Source organism: Lutra lutra, chromosome 9 (genome assembly GCF_902655055.1).
Source record: "Lutra lutra chromosome 9, mLutLut1.2, whole genome shotgun sequence".
Taxonomy (NCBI): domain Eukaryota; kingdom Metazoa; phylum Chordata; class Mammalia; order Carnivora; family Mustelidae; genus Lutra; species Lutra lutra.
The window spans coordinates 40221455-40245510 of NC_062286.1; the positions used below are offsets into that span (position 1 = coordinate 40221455).

General features: G+C 39.4%; 1 protein-coding gene across 9 annotated transcripts in view; it reads left to right on the top strand.

Annotated features, from left to right (window-relative positions):
- IMMT (inner membrane mitochondrial protein) overlaps nt 1-22267 on the top strand; it is a 42912-nt gene extending 20645 nt beyond the window's left edge. The window contains exons 4-15 of one of the 9 annotated variants that reach the window (XM_047744007.1): nt 1486-1597; nt 3284-3421; nt 3784-3879; nt 7164-7300; nt 9840-9943; nt 11195-11330; nt 12196-12325; nt 14401-14415; nt 15739-15962; nt 18678-18809; nt 20007-20136; nt 21322-22267. In XM_047744007.1, coding sequence (XP_047599963.1) covers nt 1486-1597; nt 3284-3421; nt 3784-3879; nt 7164-7300; nt 9840-9943; nt 11195-11330; nt 12196-12325; nt 14401-14415; nt 15739-15962; nt 18678-18809; nt 20007-20136; nt 21322-21935 — 1968 coding nt within the window. In that variant the 3' untranslated portion in view covers nt 21936-22267. Of the gene's footprint in view, nt 1-1485; nt 1598-3283; nt 3422-3783; nt 3888-7163; nt 7301-9837; nt 9968-11194; nt 11331-12195; nt 12326-14400; nt 14416-15738; nt 15963-18677; nt 18810-20006; nt 20137-21321 lie in introns of those variants that run through there. The other 8 variants (XM_047744008.1, XM_047744010.1, XM_047744011.1 and 5 more) reach the window with 8 other exon arrangements.
- Nucleotides 22268-24056: the final 1789 nt, after the last annotated feature.

The following is a 24056-nucleotide window of genomic DNA, read 5'->3' on the forward strand; positions in this document are numbered from 1 at the left end:
ATATATAACCTCTTTGACCTAGCACTTCTGCTTTTGGCAGACTATGCTACAGATACCACTGCAGTGCTTTCCAGTTGCATGGACAAGGATTTTTTTTTTTTTAAGATTTTATTTATTTATTTGTCAGAGAGGGAGAGCATGCATGCACAAGTAGGGGGAACGGCAGGTAGAGGGAGATACAGGCTCCTGGCTGAGCAAGGAGCTGGATGAGGGACTCCGCCCCAAGCCCCTGGGATCATGACCTGAGCCGAAGGCAGATGCTTAATGAACTGAGTCACCCAGGCACCCTGGACAAAGATGTTTAACAATGAAAAAAGCAGGAAACAAGCTTGTTTTCCAAAAATAGGAGAGTAATTGATAAAATTTTGGGGTTTGCAGATACATTAAGATATATAATTAAATTAGAATATTATGGAACTAAAAATCATTTCTTGATCTGGAAGAGAATGTCCATGATAGATTATTAAATGAAAATAAAACCAAGAACTGAGTTACGTGGTAGTTTGTATAATATAACCAACCCTATTTTGTTTTGTTTAAAAAAATGAAAAGTTATATATGTGTATATACCTGAGCTTATGCTCAGGGATGGAAGGATAGATTTCAGGCTATTGGCAGTGGCTACCTTCTGAGTGCTAGAAGGGAAAAAAGCAGTAAAGAAGCAAAATAAAACCATTAATATGTCTTGATATTATTTTGCTTGTTATAAGAAGCATGTATTTCATGATTTAAATGATAAAATTTTACTAAAAGAAAATGCACGTGTTTCTAATTTCCGATAGTGACAAAGTTCAAAATTATTGCTCTTATATTTGAGTAGTCTTTGAGATATCTGAATCCCATTACCAAGTTCTGGCAAAAAAATGGCACATCACAGGTGGTAAATGAAAATATTTCTGTTACTTAGTAATTTTTGCCAGCACATTATAACGGCAGTCCTTTAATGAACAGGGTCTTAAACTTGAGGCAGGTGGTAACTGAGAAAGAGAAAATCAGGCATTACAATAGGATCCTGTTTTTCAGTGTACAGTTGCAGGAATCTGGGAGATTAAGGAAACCTAACATTTGGTTTTACTCAGAGCCTCTGAAAATTATTTGTTTCTAACTGAATATATACACAAGGCAACAAAATTGGATTTAAGAAGCAGATGGAAATGGTGCTCTCAATGTTGTATATATAGAAGAAATGGTGTTTAAAGGGAAGGCTCTGCAACATATACTTTATTAGTTGCCCTAAGAGAAGCCTTTGGTACTATGAAAATTGGGCCAGTCATTTGGCATGAAGTTTTTGGGTTGCATTTTTCTAAAATGAAGACTTACCTTACCTTACTGTGATTAATAAAATATGTAATACTCTGAAGTGTTAACTTTATATGAAAAGCCTGAGGTACTTGACTTTTGAAATAATACAAGTTCTTCTGTGCTGCCTTTAAAAAAAACCCAACAGTATTATATCTGAAATGTTATGTGCTTTTTATTTCCAAGATTCAATCTGGTCCGCTAAAAATCTCCAGTATATCAGAGGTAATGAAAGAAGCTAAACAGCCTGCCTCACAACTCCAAAAACAGAAGGGAGACACTCCAGCTTTAACAACAGGTACCTATACTTAGAATCAGTTTTTTTAAAATTATAGATAACTAGATTGTCTTAATGAATTTGTACCCAGGGTCAAGAGGGGGCCCCTACCTCAGGAAGCATCCTCTGGTCCCTAGTTCTTAGCAGGGAAGGAGTGTTTACACCTATCATTTGACACTCATCTTAGGAGTCAGTGGGATATGGAGTTGGACTTTATTGTGAATAGCTATTCAGTGAAGATAATGGCAAGAGTTGTCTTGCCTCCAACACTTTTTCTTTATTTTTTCCCCTGACTCCTAGCTTTTCTCTTCTCAGTGATCTAGCTGTGGTCTGGGGAATTTTTTCCCCCAATTCATGATTTGCCAGTAATTTATGACACTTACCTAACTCTAACCTGCTCAATAAACATTTCAACTTCTGTGTTTCTCCTTAGTCACTTCTGTCCTTGATTAAACCTCTTGACTTTCTTTCATTCAGCAAATATTCATTGATTGTCTACTGTGTGCCAAACATAGTAGGCACATTCTAGGCACTGGGGCTATAGCAATGAATAAAATAGTAAAAACAAGACATACTCTGCAAATAAATATTTCTTAGTGGGATAAGGGGAGGAAGATCATACATAAATAATATGTAATATATGTAGGATGTCAGAAGTGATGTGTTGGGGGGGAATATTGCAATTTAAAACAGAGGGGGTAAGGAAAGTATCATCTGAAAGGTGTCATCTGAGCAAAAACTAGAAAGCGATGAGGGATTAAGGCAGGTCTACAAGGCTGGTGGGAGAAAAGCATCCCAAGCAGAGGGATTAGCTCATGCTAAGGCCTAGTATATTTAACTAGTAAGGAGCACATGAAGCAGGGGTGGAAGAACAGTAGAAAATGAGGTCAGGAGGAAGCAGGAAGCCTATTGCAGCAGGCTTTGGAGGCCGTTATAAGCATTTTGCTTCATATTCTGAGTGAGATGGGAAGGTGTTAGGAGGGTTCTGAGCCAAGGGATTGAAACCTGATTTTTATTTTAATAAGATGAGTGGCTATTGCAGAGCAGAGCAGGGAGACCAGGTAATAGGCCTTGCAGTAATCCAGCTTCATCTCTTAAATGGGACTTTCAGTTTATTTAATTTTTTTTCTCTGTTATGTTCCTCTTTTTTTCTCCTCTATTTTACCTCTCAAATTAATTATGTTCTTTTCCAGCACTTGTTTATAAGCTCTTGATTTTTTCCAGCCTTCCTTTCTTCTTTTGTGTTTAAAACTGTCATACTGTTCTTGCTCACACCTCTTCTATCATCTCTACACTGTTCAAAGCAGTTAAAACATATCTTTTGATTACTTTGTTTTGTTTACCTTCTTCATTACAGGTCTGTTTTTCCTTTGTTACTACTTTTCCATGTTATGTAAATCTTCTGGCCACTTCTCATATGTTAATATTTAATACCGTTTAGTATATTATTAGAGGCCCTGCCTGAGAACCATGGTGCTTAAAATGCAAGTGGGATCTCTTGTGCATTTCCCCCCTTGTCCATCTTGTGTGGGTTTGTGTCTCTGGGGGACTGGGCCGTAGTCTCCTTGCATGTTTGAGTAGTGACAGTACCTGCATTTGTGTCTGTAAGGAGGCACATGTGAAGTGGGTGCTAGTTGTAGTAGATTCCTGTGTTCTTCTGTGTTAATCCAGGAGATTACAAATACCATGAGTAACATATATTTGTAGGACCTACAGAGGCAGCTCAAATTATTTCTGCAGCAGGTGATACACCATCAGTCCCAGCCCCTGCGGTTCAGCATGAGGAATCTATAAAAACCGAGCACCCTGGAATTGGTGAAGGGCAGCCCAAGCCTGCAGCTTCAGGTAGTTTATTTATATTTGTGGTTTCGTAAATGATTTGTCCATCAGAACTATTTAATGCCTAGGCAACCTCCAGACAGTATGTACGTACCCACTTAATACTGGTTTTATTCGCAGACTGGCTTAGGGAATTTTTTTAAACTTTAGAGTCTGAATAAATCTCTGAAAGCAAGAGGTTTAAGAGCTGATCCCTTATTTCTTCATGTTGGAATCATTGACTGGTGATGTGGTTTTAGAATCCTAATGACAAAAATGCCTTCAGTTGATAGAACTGGCAAGTACAAACGATGGTGTTTTTATTTCCCTCTGAGCTATTGAAATTCTGTGCTGAAATTTGATTTCCTCTTATTTACTTTTGCTGCAAGAGGAAGCATCCTCAACTTCTGTACGGGAGCGACCACCCGAAGAAGTTGCAGCTCGCCTTGCACAGCAGGAAAAGCAAGAACAAGTTAAGATTGAGTGTATGTAAACCAGACAGCTTCTTAAGCACTTTGCGTCATCTCCATCAGTTGCTGTCTTCTTCAGCCATCGGCACACGTTTCTGATCCATCAGCTAGTTTGGTTTCTTTAGTGGCATTTGTCTGTGTACCACCTTTATTTCATCATTTGTATTCTTTCCATTTAACCTCGTTTTACCTGGGTAACAAAGGCTGTTCTTAGTGTATAGTTGGAGAAAATTTCAAATAATACTTGTACTTAATCCATTTATGTTTATTAGGGTTCGTGCTAAAGATTCTTTGTGTTCTGTGGAACAGAAGTTGTTTATGTTCTGGCAACTTCCCTGAAAGCCTTTTAATTGTTTAACTCATAAATTTATTTGTACAGGTCAAAATGGCGCCTGCTGTGGTTTATTACCAGCCTTTGGACTCTGTCTAATAGCCCCCTTATCTGACAGTGGTGGGAGGTGAAATGTTCTACACATGGCTGGTTTCCAGCTAACGGAGGCATATTCCCTTTTAAGTTTTGATTTTATGTTAAACTTTTTGATGGTTTTTAAAAGAGATATATCTAAAAATGTATTTCTCTTGTCTTAAACAAGGTGTAGGGTGCATCATTTATTATACTGGGCAGTATAATGATGTCTGTGGAAGTAGGGGATATGTAGCTTTTTGCTGGACTGAGAGGTGTTTATTTTAAGGTCTTATGGCAGTTCTTTATTTATTTTTTTTCAAAGATTTTATTTATTTATTTGACAGACAGAGATCACAAGTAGGTAGAGAGGCAGGCAGAGAGAGAGGAGGAAGCAGGCTGCCCCCTGAGCAGAGAGCCCGACGTGGGGCTTGATTCCAGGACCCTGGGATCATAACCTGAGTGGAAGGCAGAGGCTTTAACTCACTGAACCACGTAGGTGCCTCTCTTTATAGTTCTTGATTGCTTCTCCTCATGTCTTATTTCTGCTTGTCTGTCTGTCTTGAGTGGTTCCTCTTTACTTCTGATGCTTTGGTTCTGCCCTACTCTTAGGAGGCAGGTTTGTTGGAATTGTGCAAAGAGTAGAAGGGACAGAAGGAGCATAGGTGCTGCGGGGCTTTAAGTTTGACTACTTGTATTTTTTTTTTTTGGATAATTTTGTGTTCTTCTAAGTTCTTGGCCATGGTTACAAATAATTGGGAATGTTGAATAAAGACTTCTAAATAAGTGAAATATTTCTATATTTTTTCCTACTTCATTTCTATATTTTTTCCTGAATTCTCTTCTATAGCAAATCAATTTTTTATTCATGTTTTTATTTTTCACTTTTCACCTTTTATAATGTAGATGCCCTGAAGTTGTACATTTAAGATGGTGATGTCTGCTGTTTCGTAATGCTCCCCCCCCCTTTTTTTGATCCAGTTCTTATCTTTCATTTTGGGCAAAGTGAAAATTTTAAGAATTTTTTCTATCACCTCTTCATTTTCTCTCAGGCTTTACTTTTAAAATGTGTGTGTTTGTAATTCTTAAATCTCTCTCTCTCTTTTTTTTTTTTAAGATTTTATTTATTTATTTGACAGAGAGAGATCACAAGTAGGCAAAGAAACAGAAAGAGAGGAGGAAGCAGGCTCCCCACATGACCTGAGCCGAAGAAAGAGGCTTTAAACCACTGAACCACCACCCAGGCGCCCCTGTGTTTGTAATTCTTATTGAGAATCAAAACACCAGGGGCAACCTTGGTGGCTCAGTTGGTTAAGTGTCTGCCTTCCGCTCAGGTCATGATACTGAGTCCCACATCGGACTCCCTAGTCTGCAGGGAGTCTGCTTCTCCCCCTACCCCGTGCTTGTGTTCTCTCTGTCTCTTTCTCACTCTTTCTCAAATATAAAATCTTAAAAAAAAAACAAAACCCAAAATCAACAAGTGGAACCACATCAAACTAAAAAAGCTTTTGTATAGCAAAAGAAACAACTAACGAAACAAAAAGGCACCATGCAGAATAGAAGAGACCATTTGCAAACCTTAAGAGACCATTTGCAAACCTTAAGTCTGATAAGGGGTTAATACCCAAAATATATATGGAACTCCTACAACTGAATAGCCAAAACAAAACAAGAAAGAAAGAAAGAAAGGGAGGGAGAAAGAAGAATCAAAGTACAGTGAATAGACCTGAAGAAGACTTTGAGCCTATGGGCCACTGTGAAGTGGTTTACTGTTACCTGTGCTCTCATGTGTGGGGGCAGGGGCTCTCTCTCCCTCTGTCCTGCTTAACTCATGCACGTTCCCTCTCTGCCTCTTTTTTTCATTGTATCCCTCTTCATACCCCGTGTGTCTTCAGGTGAACCTCAGTCTCACATTCATGGTGTGGTATTTTCTCAACACCTTTCCCTTTCATCTTTGTTGCATAGGTACCGCAGGTGGTTCCTAGGTCCCGTTTGTTCATCTCTAGCTTATGCTGCTTTTGCTCAGAATCACCTTCTGTTTTTGTTTTACCTGCCAAATATATTTTCCCTTTTTAAATTATTTGATATGTGATAAATTAGTCTTCTCACTGACTTTCTTTCTTCAGATGACCATTTTGCCATTTTAGTATTATATCTGGAGTCATCCCTTGCTTTATTTATTTATTTTTAATTAGGTTTCTTTTTGATTCCTGCAGCAGCATGTAGAAATATGACTTTAGTAGGTTGTAGCCTCTTGCATCTCGGTATCTGGCTGTTTCTTGACTTCTTTTAGAGAAAACACTGCCCTTTCCAAACCACTGGGTTTTTTTGGTGCCTTGTTTCCTTATCCTTTTCTTTCTCTTGTTTGTCTGTTATCTCCTTATATCTTGGTGATATAAGTTGCTGTGAGTATCCCTTCATGCTGAGGTGAAATGGGCATCTCTTTTTCCCTGTGGATCTATGGGACCATTATTTAAACTGAACAGTGCTCATTCATGGTTATGCTAAACTTATAGCCTCTAGTAGCTGTAAGGGACCCACAGGGCTTTAAACTTGGTTCCTCCCATTTGAAGTATATGCTAGCCTACTTTAAGCAATTTTTTGTCTTGGAGAAAACAAAACAAACCAAAAAACCAAAATACTTTTTATTTTGAAAAAATTCAGTTGTATATAAAAGCAAAAATAGTATAATGAACCCCCACAGGTCTGTCCACCAGATTTATTAATTACTAACATTTTACCATACTTGCAAATGAAATGATTCTCTAAATCTCTGTTTTTGTTTTTTACATTTTTGAGGAAATGCAAAGGAAGACTCAGTAGGAGAAGCAGGGAAGTTTACAATAAAGTTATTTAGCAGGGAGGGATTTGTTTTTTACTGTTCTTTGTATTTCAGCTGTAGCCAGGAGCTTAGAAGACGCTCTGAGCCAAACCGCTCACATCACTCAACAGGCCATTATCGCTCAGAACGCCGCGGTGCAGGCTATCAATGCGCACTCCAACGTCTTGAAAGCAGCCATGGACAATTCGGAGGTGAGCGAAAGAATGGATAGCTATATATTATTTAAGACTGATTTCTTCCTTTTAGTATGGGCTTTCTCCCACTAAGTGAAGACTATCGAGAGTAATTGTGTTTTTTTTTTTCTTTTTTAAATAAACAAGGCAGGAAAGATCTTTGCATGTTGTTTTTAATGAGTTTCATATAGTGCTTTATCTCACAACAATGATACGGTACAATAATCAGTTCATATTTGCTGTCATATCTTAATAGTGCTTGAGTATTATTTTGTCGTTCGTTCTTTTTTGCTTTAAAATTGCCGACCATTTTAAATTTCTTTAATTTTTTAATTTTTTTGCCATTTTTTAAAATAAACTTTTTACTTTAAGATACTTTTAGTTTGACACACAGTTATAAGAAATAATACAAGGGACGCCCGGGTGGCTCAGGTGGTTAGGGATTTTCTCTTGATTTTGGCTCAGGTTATGATCTCAGCGTCATGAGATCCAGCATGGAGCCCCATATCTGGCTCTGGGCTGGGCATGGAGCCAGCCTGCTTAAGAGTTACCCTCTCCCTCTGCCTGTCCCCCCACCCCCCGCTTCACCCTGCCTCTCACACTCTCTCTTTCTCAAAAAAAAAACAAAAAACAAAAAACAGAAATCCCACGTACCTCCAAATACCAGTTGTTTTATTATTTTTGTTTGTTGGGTGTGGAGCCTGACACAGGACTTCAATTCATGACCCTGAGATCAAGATGTAAGCTGAGATCAAGAGTTGGGTGCTTAACTGACAGAGCCACCCAGGTTCCCCCAAACCAGGTTTTTTTTTTTTTTTTTTTTTTTTTTTAAGATTTTATTATTTATTTATTTGACACACAGAGAGAAAGCACAAGTAGGCAGAGAGGAGGCAGGCAGAGGGAGAGGGGGAAGCAGGCTCCCTGCTGAGCAGAGAGTCCAGTGTGGGGCTCGATCCCAGGACCCTGGGATCATGACCTGAGCCAAAGGCAGAGGCTTAACCCACTGAGCCGCCCGGGTGCCCCCCAAACCAGCTATTTTAAATGCTTATGTTGATTATTTAACTTACATTGAGCACATCAGAGAATAAATTAAAACAGTAGTACTGGGACGTAATAAATTTTTTAATAACATTCAGTTATTCAGTGTATAAAAATGTATTTAGACACCAAGTTGTTTGAAGAGTAAAAATAAATACATGAAATGTGAATCTCAGGGATCAGTACCTTGTGCGATAAGTAAAGTTACTTTGCCACTGTAACTGTGGGCTTTTTACAGAATTTAAACATGCTTCACATTGCTTTAGTCCTAGGCACGTACATCACAGAAAAGTTAGAGCTCTGATGTAAACAACTAGAAATTAGAACCTTTAAAAAAAACTTTAAGAAAATTCTGGTTTATTCAATGTCCAAGAAAAAAATTTAGATTTTAGTCAAAGTTCAGTCAGGAAAGTGGAAACCACACAGAGAATACTTAATATTTCATTTATACAGGTGTGGGAAGGGTGTAAGTTGTAGGATATCAGGAACTTGGGTTCAAACAAAAGCAGACTGGTATGTTTCAGAAGGACACTGATTAGAAGCTTTAAATATCAATGGTATTACTTTGGTGAAAGGCTCCATAAAAGGGTATTTCCTCTTCCCAATGAATGCACAGCATGTAATGCATGTGCATTAGATAGTATGAAATCTGTTGAAATCAAGATTTTACAACTAAAGGACATCTTATGGTAATGGTTAACTAGATTAGGGGATATTAGCTAGTGTTACAAAATTATCAGAAACATGAATGAACACAGTTTTGAAATGTTAAAAATGGATTACAACTTCTTTAAAAAAACTGCTGATGCACAAAGGCTCTTAAAATAGATACAGAATTACTTTCTCAAAGCGGTGTTTGGAAACAGTTTGGAAACAGTTGGACTCCTGTTGATAGTAGGGAAACCTGGTGTCTATTCCACAGAATGGCTTATCCTTGGACCTCTGTAAGGATTTTCAAGGAAGACTTTTGTATATATATAAAATTAACATCTTACAAAATTCGGGGGTGGGTTTGTCAGTAGTTGATTTTCACTTTACCAATTATAGAGGGTCATTTTTTAGGACAATGTTTTGGAGGAGTAAGGACTGTACAGAGGTATAAGCTTTCTACTTACCCTTAAACTGATTTTGGTAGACAGACCTTCAGTTAAGAGAATTTTAAATAATGATGCTTTGTTGAAGAATAAACAATTCATAAAGTTACTGTTCTTACAGATCTTTTCTGCTTCATATTTTCCTTTTGTGAATTTAATAAAAATATTATCTCTCCTTAGAAGATGCTTATATGCACTAGAACACAGTCTTTTACAGTTTTAGTGATTGGTTTTTGATGGGGTTCATGGACTTCCTTGGTTCTAACCATGAACCTTAGATTAAGAGACCCTACTCTGAAGAAATGCCATATATAGGTTTTTACCTTTGACTTCAGTGCCCTTGTTTCTAAATTTAGCCACGGTGGTGTATCCTGTGACTGTAATAGCAATAATTCATGTTTACATAAGTAAAATCTTTTGTTTAGATTGCAGGTGAGAAGAAGTCGGCTCAGTGGCGCACAGTGGAGGGTGCATTGAAGGAACGCAGAAAGGCAGTCGATGAGGCTGCTGATGCCCTTCTCAAAGCCAAGTAATTACTCATGGACTTTAACAAGTAATTAGGGCCTCCTGGTGGCTTTCTTTGGGCTGGGTTTTCTTTGTATTGCCTGTTTACAAACATGAGGCAGAGAAACCCTTCCCTCCCTTCACCTCTCCTTGATTTGTCTCGGAATCAGGAACACAGAGGCTTAAAAAGGAGAGAGGGAATAAAATATAATTAGGCCAAAGTAAATTTGGCAGAAACCTATATAAAGGATCTTGTATAAAAAGCAGTTTTTCTTTTAGGTGATGTATCTCTATGGATTTACTGAGATTCTGCCATAATTTCAAGATTTTTCAGGGTTGTAGTTTAGGCAGTTTTATCAGAATTTTGAGAGTATGTCACAGTCTCTTTGTTTTAACTACCAAAATAGTTAGTAAATAGTAGGTCTAGTTTTATGCCACCTTGACCTCGATTCCTGGAATTTGGCTAAAACTAGGATCAAGCAAGCCAAGTATAAAATCAGTCTCTGATGCTGGAAACCTACATTTGACTAAAGGGTCTCATTAGCCTCTCAACTTGGAATCACTCATTCAAAATTTTGTTGTGATTTTTGATAAAATATTTATTATTCATAGAGAAAGAGAAGTCTTCTAATTCACGGCAGCATATCTTTTAGGAGTTTTAAGATGGATACTCACATCACTAAACCTTGAGTTGGGGGGCTCTTGAGTTCTGGGTTTTGTGGTGGCTAGGCCGCAGTTCATCCAGTTTGTGAAACATTCTGAATCATGAGGGCTCCTCGAGACCCATGTGTATTTGCTCAGTGAGCTCCTTGGCTTCCTCCCTTCTGCCTTCTGTATTAAGCGCGCTCTCAGCGGAAGGGCAGTCGGCATAAGCCACGCAAAAGCTGCCGTTTATTCAGTGCGCTGGATGTGGCAGTCGCTATGCCAGGTACTTCTCATTGATTTCTTCTAATGCCCATATAAGGGTGAACAACAAAGGAAAGGTGGATCTGGGAGTTGAATCCAGGTTTTCCTGGTTCTGAAGCCTGTGTTTTCCATGTATACCATGCTCCCTGTCTGGTTCATGCTAGTAAATCTAGCTTCTGACCAAGCTATTTTCAGTTAGTAAGGAAAGCTGCTTTGTCTGTATATATTATGAAAAAACACTTGAGTAATTTTTTTCAAATTACATTTTTTCATAGCTTCTTAACAATTGTATGCTGTATTTACATCAAGCTCTTTGCTAAAGTTGATGAGGGATAATACTAAATCATTGTTTTGTTTTATTGGTTTCTAGAGAAGAGCTAGAGAAGATGAAAAGTGTAATTGAAAATGCAAAAAAAGAAGAGGTTCCTGGGGCCAAATCTCATATAAGTGCTGCCGAGGGGAAAGTTCACAGCATGATAGTTGATCTGGATAATGTGGTCCAAAAGGTATGTTTCTTAGGCCTTTTATAGCATTAAAATTTTTTTAAAAATATTTTTTTGAGGGACCATGAAAGTGAGAGAGTGGGAGAAGCAGACTTGGTGCTTAGCAGAGCCCAATGCGGGGCTCAATCCCCAGGACCCTGAGATCATGACCTGAGCCGGAGGCAGAGGCTTTTTTTTTTTTTTAAGATTTTTAAATATAATTCTTTAGTCAAAGAATTTGAAGAATTCGGGAAAATAATAAGATTCCTTTCTTTTTCTGTTTACCCCTGGAAAGAATAGAAGTTGTTACTAATCTTGGACACAAAGTGGATTATCCATTATTATCAGTACTTATTAAAATTGGTATTATTTTTGGTCGTGGTTATTAAATGAAAATTTTCATTTTGTAGCAGTTCTTTGTTTGCACTTATATAGTCTACATGGGTAGTTTCCTGTGACCAGAGAAAGAGGGATGGGGCATAGTAAGATGGTAAAGGGCTTGGGGCACCTGGGTGACTCAGTGGGTTAATTAAGCCTCTGCCTTTGGCTCAGGTCATGATCTCAGGGTCCTGAAATCGAGTCCCACATCGGGCTCTCTGCTCAGCAGGGAGCCTGCTTCCTCCTCTCTCTCTCTGCCTTCCTCTCTGCCTACTTGTGACCTCTCTCTCTGTCAAATAAATAAATAAAACTTAAAAAAAAAAAAAAGATGGTAAAGGGCTTGTCTGCATTACAGGGCTTATGTTCCTTTTTCTGAGCTTTAGCTTTCTCTCTGTATATTATTTATATATTCTCAGCCAACATATAAATACATGACTATAATGCCTCCCCTTTTTTGGATGATAATGATAATTTCTGTTCACTTTAACCCATACCCCTTGTATTTGTTCAGGTCAAAGCAGCTCAGTCTGAGGCTAAGGTCGTATCTCAGTATCATGAGCTGGTGGTCCAAGCCCGGGAAGACTTTAAACGAGAACTGGACAGTATTACTCCAGAAGTCTTGCCAGGGTGGAAAGGCATGAGTAAGTACAACTGAAGTGTTGGTACTTTTCCTGTTTTTGTGTTTTAAAAACTGTTCAGCTAAACTTGCTTCAACCCCATTTATCTAATCCAAACCCCTCTGGTATGCTTATCTCAATTTGTTGACAGTACAGTGTTTTCCACATTTTATTTGTCATAGCCATAATAGGTGACAGTGCTCCCATGGTTTAGTTCCAGCCAGTGTTTGATTCCAGAACCAATGGTTCTATTCAGATCTCTGCTACTTAGGAAAAAATGATTTAGAATCCAGGTAATTCAAAGTGACATTTAAATCTTAAATCTATTAGAATATTGTATATATATGTAAAATTATGCAAAGCCTTTGGTACTTTAAAAATATTTGTAATGAATTGAGGCACGCCTCAGGACTGGTCTGATGACATTATGGTTGAAAACTCATTTGGTGAGAAAGAAATCATCTGTATGACTATCAACTTGCAGATAGCTCAGACTGCAGGGAACTTTAACCATGTTTTATACAGTGTAACTGCAGAGGATTGTTATTTCTTCCTGAAGTGCTCTGAGAGTACTAATAGTCACATAAATTACCAGTCTCAACAAATGCAAAATACATGCTACTGTATGTTAGAAGCTGAATGTAAGGTAGGAACTGAACTGGTGTTTTAGGCCTCTCTGAGCCTATGTCAGAATGTATGTACTAGCTGATGCAACTGGTCAGCTCCTCGGTATGTGCTTAAGAAGATACATGGGTGCTCAAGGAGACTCCTAAAATATTCATAGCAGTTCTGTATTTGTAAGAGCAGAAAAATCTAGAGCTAAATGCGCCTCCCATGTGGCAGTATAAGTGAATGAACTAAAACTATGGCTCTCAAACATAAATGTTAAGAAAAAAAGTTGTGAAAGAATACAAAGAGTAGGGTACCACTTACATGAAGGTTAAGAACATGAAAAACAATGTGCCGTTTTAGGATGCATATGTATATAAAATCTAACAAGATGAATGGTAAATACCATATTTAGAGCTAGTGGTTAGCACAGTTGAGAGGAGGGAGGAGGAACCTTTAAGGGGAGCATAGGTAGATGTTGCCAGGATGGGAAAACGAAGTGCAGGTTGTAGATTGTCTTTTTTCCAGGCGACAGTTCCTTTATTGCTATAGATTAGTAGAAAGGCTCATCTGTGTGCTTTGTTGAGACTGACATCTCATTTTCTTCATCTTGCCAATTTTTCCTGCAACACTGGAACAGGTTCCTGTTTTTTGGTTTTTGGGTTGTTTTTTGGGTGGGGGGGTGTCTAATACCAGATTACACAGTTGACTTCTAGAGCCATTTTGGTGAAAAATACCTGTCTTTGAATTTAAGGGTCATGCCCATGATGTTAAGCTCACGCTGAGAGGCAGGAGACTGGCTGTGGTTCCCTCTCCTGTCACTGTGTCATCAAGGTGGTGCCCGTGACAGAATATTGATTTCTTAAGTATTTGAAATGTCTGGAGAGGCCTGTACTGAGAACAGAGTCCAGACTGGGGCTTAGTGAAATACGCGATGAACCAATGTAAATGGAGGGCTGGGGAGTAAATGAGAATGATAGTTTCTGTGTAAAAACTAAGTTGATTGCTTCAGCAAAAATACAGATGAGTCCCTGGAAACCAAAGCTACTTTTTTTTTTTTTTTTAAGATTTTATTTATTTATTTGACAGAGAGAGATCACAAGTAGGCAGAGAGGCAGGCAGAGAGAGAGGGGAAAGCGGGCTCCCTGCTGAGCAGAGAGCCCAATGCGGGGCTCGATCCCAGGACCCTGAGATCATGACCTGAGCCGAAGGCAGAGGCTTTAACCCACTGAGCCACCCAGGCGCCCCCAAAGCTACTTTTAATATGAATGAGTCTCTTATTTTGTAAAATGCTAGAATTTACCTGGATTTATATTGTTCTATGTCCTTTTATGTTTTAGTAAATTAACTGTTTTGCTTTTTAATACTTAAGTATGCTTTTTCTGTTACTGGTTTCTGGTTCCCTATTTCTTTTTGGATATTCGTATTTAATGATTAATAACTGGAATATGTAAGTTCTTTTTTCAAACCTTTCTTCTTTTCCTTTGTAGGTATTTCTGACCTAGGTGAGTAATTTTGTGTGTTTTAAACTTAGAGGCTTTTGTTTTGTGTCTTAAAATATTGAAGTCTTTTTGTCTATGGTTCTTTTATTAAAGTATCTGAATAATTTGTAACAGAACTATGTTGCATGTGATAAATCTGATTTCGATATTTTGGGCATCCATGTGCTCTCAGGAACAAAAATGTTTCACCAAGTGATTGGAAATCTGTAGATAGGTAGATCGATATCTATATGTATTTTAAAACTTTTGTTATGTAAAATTCCAATAACAAGTGGGAGAGCTCATAGATTCGTCACCCAACTTTAGTAATTATCAACACATGGCTTTTGTCATTTATTTCCCAGCTTCTGTGGAATCAGATCCCAAATATCATATATTCTTTTCAGTTACAAATAATTTCCATATTTAAAAAAAAATAATCACTGTACCATTATCACACCTAAAACAGTAATTCCTTAATATCATCACATGTCTGTTTGGTGTTCAGTTAACCCCAATCATTTTATAGAATGAGTTTTTTAGTTTTATTTGAATCAGTATCCAAAAGAGCTACATGTGTTGAATTTGATCAGTAAGTTTCTTATCCCCACTTTATTTTTTGCTTCTCAGTTCTTATACTGTGGAATTGAGTCATTCATCATGTAGTATTTCCTACACTCTGGATTTTGCTATTAAAGCTCTAATTCTTAACCTACATAAATGTATCAGAATACTTTTGGAATGTGAGATTTGAAAACAAAATACATGCATAAGCCTAAGTTAGAATCTTTGGGCATGTGTATTTTAAAAAGCTTGACAAGTGATTCTTATGGGCAGTTCTGGTTGCAGGTCATTGTCCTGGGTAACGCCATCTGTTTAAGAAAAGGTATAAATACTCTTACAAGTAAGAGAAAAGTCAGAGAATCTGAATTTGAGATTTAACAGTAAAGAATATTAGAGTGCCTGTTATGACTAATCACAGTGATGCATGAGCGAAAATATAGAAGTGTGTATATATAAACTGTTTCTAGAGGCAAAATTAGGGTAAATTATAAAGTCTATTTATATTTAGTTCAGACGGGAAGTCCTAATTTGAGTTGCTGGAAAAGAACTGATAATATACTTGAAGGCCTGCCTAAATTACTTCGCTTGGGATTGAACATGTCTTAGTTGGACACAGGCTGTGAATTTCTGAGGGCAGTGGAGAATCTAAATCTGCTTCAAAGGGTTAGCTACCCTTTGCTTTCTTTACAGCTGTTAAAATTAAATTACTGTCACTTGAAGCTGGTATGTTGTAGATGTTTAGTTTTGGTGCAGTCATTAACATCTCTGTCATTTTCTGTTTAGCTGACAAGTTGACTACTGAAGACCTGAACTCTCTGATTGCACATGCACATCGCCGCATTGACCAGCTGAACAGAGAGCTGGCAGAACAGAAAGCCACGGAGAAGCAGCACATCGCACTAGCCTTGGAAAAACAAAAGCTAGAAGAAAAGCGCGCATTTGACTCTGCAGTGGCAAAAGCATTAGAACATCACAGAAGTGAGATACAGGCTGAACAGGACAGAAAGGTAGAGGAGATGAGAAATTGAACGTGAACACTTGAGTAGCTGCTTCTAGAGATAATATCAACAGTTACTGACTTTAAAATACTAGATGTAAATTGTGCTGACCCACCATTGAATTGGCCCTTGTTCTAGTCAGAGCTTCTAGGGAAGGATTGTTATAGTGGAGTTCCTTTATACTGAGCAGATGCTGAAGTGAAAGGAAGTGACAAGCCCTTGGTATTCGGGATTATCTACTTTATCTTTTCCAGGTGGAGCCTCTGTCCCCTAAAGCAGTGCTGAAAGATGTTGGATTGAGTGTCTTTTTTCTCCGCCAGTGTTTTGGTTAAGAATGGATGAGATCTCTCCTTTTAGTCCTGTGTCAGTGCACGCCATGTATTAAATAGGTGTCTCCGGTTGATTTGGGCACCTGAGTACTTACCTCCCTTCGTGAGCACTCCCTCCGCCATGAAGTTCTTTTTTCGCTAGCTGCCACACTCTCCTGGCCTGTCTCCCACCTTGCTGGCCACTCCTTTGCCCCTTCTTGGTTCCGCCTCCCAAATAGGAGCATGTACTGGCCGTGGTTCTGAAACCTTTTATCCATATAAACTGTCTCCAGGTGCTCTTATCTAGACCTGGGACTGAGAAGGTTAAATCCTGTCTGTCACGGGGACATTTATGTTGCTAGTTCTGGCCTCTGCCTCACCTTCAGATTCCTCCTATCTAGCAGCTGACTTGATGTCTCTACCTGGCTTCTCAGTAGTTGTTTGAAACTCAAACTCAGTTGTTTCAAACTCAGTTTATTCAAAGCAAATTTCTTGACTCTCCCCAACCTGTCTCCCAGCCCCTCAGCTTGTTTCTAAATCTCCATCCCCAGTTGCTCAAGCCAGAAACATGCTTAGTTATTCCTCTGTCAACTCTCACACCCGTCCATCGACATATCCAGTTCTGCATCCAAAGTAAAGCCCAACTTTGTCCCCCTTCTCTAAGTCTAGATTATCATCGTAACAGTTTCCCTTCCCATAATAGTCCCCCCCCACCTTTTTAAAAAAATAGATTTATTTTTTGGTGGAGGGAGTACAAGCTTGGTGGGGGAAGAGGGTGAGAGAGAATCCTCAAGCCGACTGTCTGCTAAGTGCAGAGCCCATGGCGGGTCTTGACTCCAAGACCCCTAAGATCATGATGTGAGCCGAAACCAAGAGTCAGCCATTCAATTGACTGTGCCACGCAGGAGCCCGCAGGTTCTGTTTTCATACCCATCTTTCTGTGTCCATTTACATGGCAGTTGGTTCTTCTAAAACCCATTCAGATCAGATGCTAGGCTGCTGAAAACCTTGCACTGACAGCCCACTGCTTTTAATAAAAAAAAAAATCCAAATTCTTATCCCATACCAAAAAGGCCTCTTGATCTCATTCCTGTTTGCTGTGAGCCAGACTTCCCTTACTTCCCTTATTGCCTGTATTTGCCAGGTGCCCTGGTTTTTTTGTTTGGTCTTGTACCTTCACTACTTACTCTGCCCTAGACTGTTTGCTCTGCCTTATACCTTGTTACACTTCCTCTCTTTAAACCTTAGTTCTAAGCTTGGATGTTACCTTCTAGAACAGCAAGACTTTTCCTGTTCTTACAGTGTAGATTCAGTCTTCCTTTCCCTCATACTGCCTTATTTATTTTCTAAAAGTAAGTATCACAATCTGAGATGTCCAGTTTATCTACTTACTGTCTGATCCCTATATTGTACATTATATGAGAACAAAAAGTTAGTGTGCCTCCAGCACCGCTGTATCCAAGCATATAGTAGGCACTGCCAAGCCCAGGATTGGCACTTTATAAATATGTATGTACTGACTGAATGGGTTTATTCATTACTTCTATTCTGAGAAAGAGTAGGTTATGAATTCCAGGTAATTAGTATTAAATAATTTGTAATTATCTAATGGCCAATTATTAGGTGAGTTGTGATAGGCTTTTCATATTTTTGGTTAGATCTGGGCTGTGTTGTGAATCTAAATTCATAGTAAAGTAAGCAGTTTCAGAGTAGTTTTCTTTGTTTAGAAGAAATTATGTAAAGTAACTGCCAAATATTTATTGATTTTCTTTTTTTTTTTTCTTTTTTAAAGATTTTATTTATTTATCTGACAGAGAGAGATCACAAGCAGGCAGAGAGGCAGACAGAGAGAGAGGAGGAAGCAGGCTCCCTGCTGAGCAGAGAGCCCAATGCGGGGCTTGATCCCAGGACCCTGAGATCATGACCTGAGCCGAAGGCAGCGGCTTAACCCACTGAGCCACCCAGGCGCCCCTATTTATTGATTTTCTTAATAGTTCTTTACAATAGGCATTATTTATTATTCATAGGTTATACAGATGGCTGTGGTGAAGCTGTGTTTGATCCCAAGTCTTTGTAGTTATTTCTTTCCATGAGTTGGAATTTGTTAATTGTCATAGGAGTGTGTCATTCAGGAAATGACAGTGTTGGCCTTGTGTAAGATGCAGCCTGGTGATAGGGGAGAAACAGAAATGGGGCCAGAGAGACCCCATTTGAGGTCTGATTTTTGCCATAGCTGTGTGACCTTGTTTTCGAGTCACTTTCCAACATTCAGCTTTCTGATGGATGTCAGAGAGGTCGGGACCATGTCCACATGCGCGGCACATCGGAGCAGCTCAGGATACGGAAGCTGCTGTCATCCTTTCTCTTTTCTTTCTCTTTTTCTGAAAGCAATGTGATCATTCCTGTGGTTTCACAGGTAGAGGAAGTCAGAGATGCCATGGAGAACGAAATGAGAACCCAGCTTCGCCGACAGGCTGCTGCCCACACTGATCACTTACGCGATGTCCTTAGGGTACAGGAGCAGGAACTGAAATATGAATTTGAACAGGTGAGGACCTGCGAGAGAGCATCAGCTGCCCTTCAGCCTCCTTTTCCCCTTTACATGAACAGTCTGTCCTTTCCTTTTCATGTGTTCTGGATGTCATTGCCCCCAAGGGTATGGAAGAGTGAGGAAAGATTGCTAATGGCACTCAGCCTTGGCGCACTGGGGCGTTTGTATATTTGTAGCACTGCTGTTTTTCACAGAAAGATGTACCTGTGTGTTATTTCTCACATGTGTTTTTATCTGTGTCCTAGTTACTTGAAGCCTTCAAATCTTTAGGGAGGGTTGGTACAGGGGTTTCAAGAATGCAGATGGTGCTTGACATGTGTAACTTCTGCTTTCTCTCCACACACTCCTACGGATTATGTGGTAATGCTCAGATTTTTATATCTGAGGAAACTTCCCAGAGAGGTTAGGTTTGGAAATCACAGCTAGACAGGTATCTTTAATCATAACTTGTGTCTATTCAGCAAGCCATTTATAATATATTAACTTATTTTGTCTCACAAGAAGAGAATGAGGTTTTCCACATAAGGAGATCTTCCAGAAAATTGAAATTTATGCCAATATGAAAAGGTATTTTACTTTAAATTTATTTAATGGGTATTTTTCTGAGAAAAGAATGAGTATATAAGCTCTTGAGTCAGGAATATTGAATACAGTTTACTATGTTGGGGTGGTAGTACGTTATTTTATTTTCTCAGGTGGCACTTTCTCCTTTTGTAATAGTTTGAGTTCTCCTGATCTGCTTCCTCTAATACTAGGTTCTATCAGTAAATTTGTAGAAAATCACATCTGCTATGAGTTTTAGGAAATTTTCGAAACCTTACACATAATGGAGGAGTTTTCCTGACAAATGTTTGGAGATTTTTTTTTTTTTTTTAAGATTTTATTTATTTGTCAGAGAGAGAGGAGAGCGAGCGAGCACAGGCAGACAGAATGGCAGGCAGAGGCAGAGGGAGAAGCAGGCTCCCCGCCAAGCAAGGAGCCCGATGTGGGACTCGATCCCAGGACGCTGGGATCATGACCTGAGCCGAAGGCAGCTGCTTAACCAACTGAGCCACCCAGGCGTCCCATGTTTGGAGATTTTAAAGGCCCTCTTGCTTGTGGAGATGGCAGTTGCTAGAAGACTAGTGTCCTAATAAATGCCATGCACTGAAGTAGCACCACTCTTTTCCGGACACTGTTTATGTTTTATTTCAGGACCTGTCTGAGAAACTGGCAGAGCAAGAGTTACAGTTTCGTCGGCTTAGTCAAGAGCAAGTTGACAACTTTACTCTGGATATAAACACTGCCTATGCCAGACTGAGAGGAATCGAACAGGCTGTTCAGAGTGAGCTCATGGGCCTCTTACAATTTTATTCAGTCCAACTTCTTAGGATAATTTTTTGGTAGCAGGATAATGAGATACATCCATCAGCATTAGGGTATAATGATGCTGAAGTCGTTTTATTAAATTTTATTCATTTCTGTGAAAATTAGCCCAGATTTGAGAAGTTTGGAACATAGAGAGTTTGTGAGAGGAAATGAAAAAGAATCTAAAAATTAAATCTAAATACTTGAAGTTTTACTTGGTGTATCATGGAATGGAGATCACCATTTACAAGGCAGGTTACCCAGCATTTGGTTATGTCTTATGTGTCCTGCGAGGAGCAGAAGGCCAGTGTATCCCCATGCTCTCCCTCTGGCTCTGCTGACCTGTCTCCAGTCCTGTTTTGGAGGTGGTGATTTGCTGATTCCACTGACCAAATGGACAGTAGTTATTCTGAGGCTTCCATATGCCACATTGAAAGGGAAATGTCCTGATAGGATGTTGATAAAATGAGTCTTTTGGAGGGTGTTAGAGAGCCATCTTTGTCAGATAAGTATAAAAATAAACTACTCATGAAATTTCAAGATCCAGTAGTCCATTATGTTTACTTGAAGTCTTCCTTTGCAGGAAGTTTCTGATGGCATTAACGTAAGTCTTAGCCTAGTTTGTTTCTCAAACATTCTAAAATAAATATCTGAATTAGATACCATGTATTGTCCTAGATGTCACAGGAAAAGAGACTCAGTTGTGCTTGTACACATACATCCTTTCAGTTTTCTCCATGGTTTTACTAAAAACAAGGCCTTATTGGGGCACCTGGGTAGCCAGTCAGTGGTGTGTCTGGCTCTTGATCTCTGCTCAGGTCATGATCTCATTCATGAGATCGAGCCCTGCATCAGGCGTGGAGCCAGCTCACGATTCTGTCCCTCCCTCTGCCCCTCCCCTGCTCTCTCTCTTTAAAAAGAAAAAGAGTGCTCAAGTTAGGCTTGCAGTGTTCCCTCATGAAGAGGCCAGCTTTCTAGGAAAGAACACACCAGAAATGGTGGTAGGTGAGGTTGGAAGAGGCTCTCTCTGGCCCCGTTGTTCACACATGTGGCTTTAGCCTGTTAGGGGTGTAGGGTACATCAGATCTCTGGAGGTATTGAGGAGGACATGTAGTCAAATGGAGAGAAAAATGTTTTTCTTTGCCTTTTTTCCCCTTGATAGGTCATGCAGTGGCTGAAGAGGAAGCCCGAAAAGCCCACCAGCTCTGGCTGTCGGTGGAGGCACTCAAGTACAGCATGAAGACTGCGTCTGCAGACCTGCCCACCGTGCCGCTGGGTAGTGCGGTCGAGGCCATCAGAGTCAACTGTGGCGATAGTGAATTTGCCCAAGCTTTAACCGCAGCTATCCCTCCAGAGTCCCTGACCCGTGGGGTGTACAGTGAAGAGACCCTTAGAGCCCGTTTCTATGCTGTTCAAAAACTGGCCCGAAGGGTAGCGATGATTGATGAAACCAGAAATAGCTTATACCAGTACTTCCTCTCCTACCTGCAGTCCTTGCTCTTATTCCCGCCTCAGCAACTGAAGCCACCTGCGGAGCTCAGCCCTGAGGATATAAACACTTTCAAATTACTGTCCTATGCCTCCTATTGCATTGAACATGGTGATCTGGAGCTGGCAGCCAAGTTTGTCAATCAGCTGAAGGGGGAGTCCAGACGAGTGGCACAGGACTGGCTGAAGGAAGCCCGAATGACCCTAGAAACTAAACAGATAGTGGACATCCTGACAGCATACGCCAGCGCCGTAGGAATAGGAACCACTCAAGTGCAGCAAGAGTAAGGTCTAGGAAGAGTTTTGTAAAGTCGTATTTTATGTGAAAGGGAATCAGCAGTGATACATGAAGGGTTTGCAACAGGGTCCCAGAATTGCCTAGAAAGGAGCAGGTTACAAGTACTGTTCTAAATGTTAACACCTGTTGCATTTACATTATTTCCACTTGCTATCATGTCAGTGAACTCCGGGAGTATTTTCTTTGCAACTTGTGTAACATTTTCTGTTTTTCAGGTTTTACTGATCAGGCTCGTGAGCCAGTCAAAATAATGTTTGTGTTCCCTGTGACTACTGATTGTGCCCTTGGAGCAAACTGAATAAAACAAAAAGATGAAAAATGAGTAGCTTATCCCTTTTCAAAAAGTTCCATTTCTAGTTCATTGTATGCATAGACAATTTCCTTGACAAGTGGCAACAGCAGAAGTAGGAAGTCCTGGGCACTGAGTTTCCTGGTCATGAATTGGGTTCCAAAAGTACAAGGTCTGTTTTTGGCTTTGAGGGTTCTGGTGAACTGATCCCTGCTGGTCAAACTCAAGAATGATGTACAAGGCACAATGTCAGAATATTTATAATGGGAGATAAAGCATTTCTAGTGATTAAAAGGCACTAGAAATAGTATCCATCTGAGACTTTTAAAGTTGCTACCACAGGAAAAATTTTTATTTTACATTGGGACCCTATATATACACACACCTGTGTGCATACATAAAAGTTTTTCCAAACCACTGCTAGCCCCTTTTTACTTGTGATGTACTGTTTTCTGGTCTGTTTCATTAAAAAAAAAAAAAAAAAAATTCTTTTTTTTATGCACGAATTAATTCAACAGCTCTCAAAACAGGTCACAGCTCTCGGTTCTGAAACACGGGTAATTGACCTTGCTCCTTTCTAGTACTTGGACTGAATCTCTTCATTGAAGTGGGGATAGTGAGCCTGGAAACTTCACGGGATTGAATAATTTTGTGGCATATTTAAACTGGATTGCCATAAAACCCAGAGAACTTTTTTAGTTCACGTCTCTGAAGGTTAGGACAATTGCCATATTGGGTAAACATTAACAAATTTTTTTTTTAATTCCATGAAAATATTGTCAAAAAATTTTTTTAGTAATTTTAATTTTTGTTGAAGTTTGTGTGTTCACAAAGAGACTGAGGAGGCACTTTTATCTGAGCAAAGTAACTGCAAATCCTAAAGGAGAGAGGAATTCTGTTTTATATTTCTGCAGGTGTGTGCCAGACAGACCCTGAATTTGGATTGTTATATTGAGTTTGCATGGCACTTGACCTTTGATGTGGAGATCTTTTGGTCCTGTTTTGGCCTTGGTTGATATTGCTAATATTCCTTATGTTCTTCCTAAGTAGATTCTTAAGTCAACAAAATATATACAGGGTCTCTGATAGAACACATGATTTGTGTAATGCCCTTAATTTCTGCAGTTAGAGTAGGCTATTTTTACCAGAAGATAATGAGGCTGTTCTAAATTCAGCCTTTCTTCGAACTTTGGAATGGCATGGAACTACAAAATACATTAACTCGCAAAGCTGCTTACCTGTTTGTCATGGTAAAGGTGCATGTGATTTGTTCTACTTATGTAGCATGTAAAATATTACCAGTTATGAGGAAATCTAAATTTCTCTAGGAGCTGGGAAATAACTCTCATCAGATGTGATTCTCTGAGCTCGTAAGAAGCAATACTGAATGGTTTATTTTAGCTCAGTCATTCAAAATAACGACCACTGGCCTTCAAGTTTTAGTAGTTCCATTAACCTCCTTACCCCTGCTGCCTGTGGGAAAACGGGGTGAGGTTGAAAGGGGATGCTTGGTCAGGTTTTGGTTCTCTCTCCTTATGCGTAGCGAGACTCCCATCTTCCTGAGATGTTACACAGCAACCCTCAAGTAAAAAGGGCCTTTACTTGGGTTCTCAGTTGTCCTTGAGGGCAAGGTGGAACCCAGAAGGGCAAGTTTGGGGGAAGATGGCTGTAACTCTGGACCGTTAGAGGCAGGCAGCTTCACTCCAGCAGGTTTTTACTTCAACTATAGGTGGTAAGTTACATCTCTGCCACTTCTGACATGATCGTGTGAAGCAAATCATTATTTCTGTCTTGCTTTCATTGTCTCAATCTATTTGAGCCT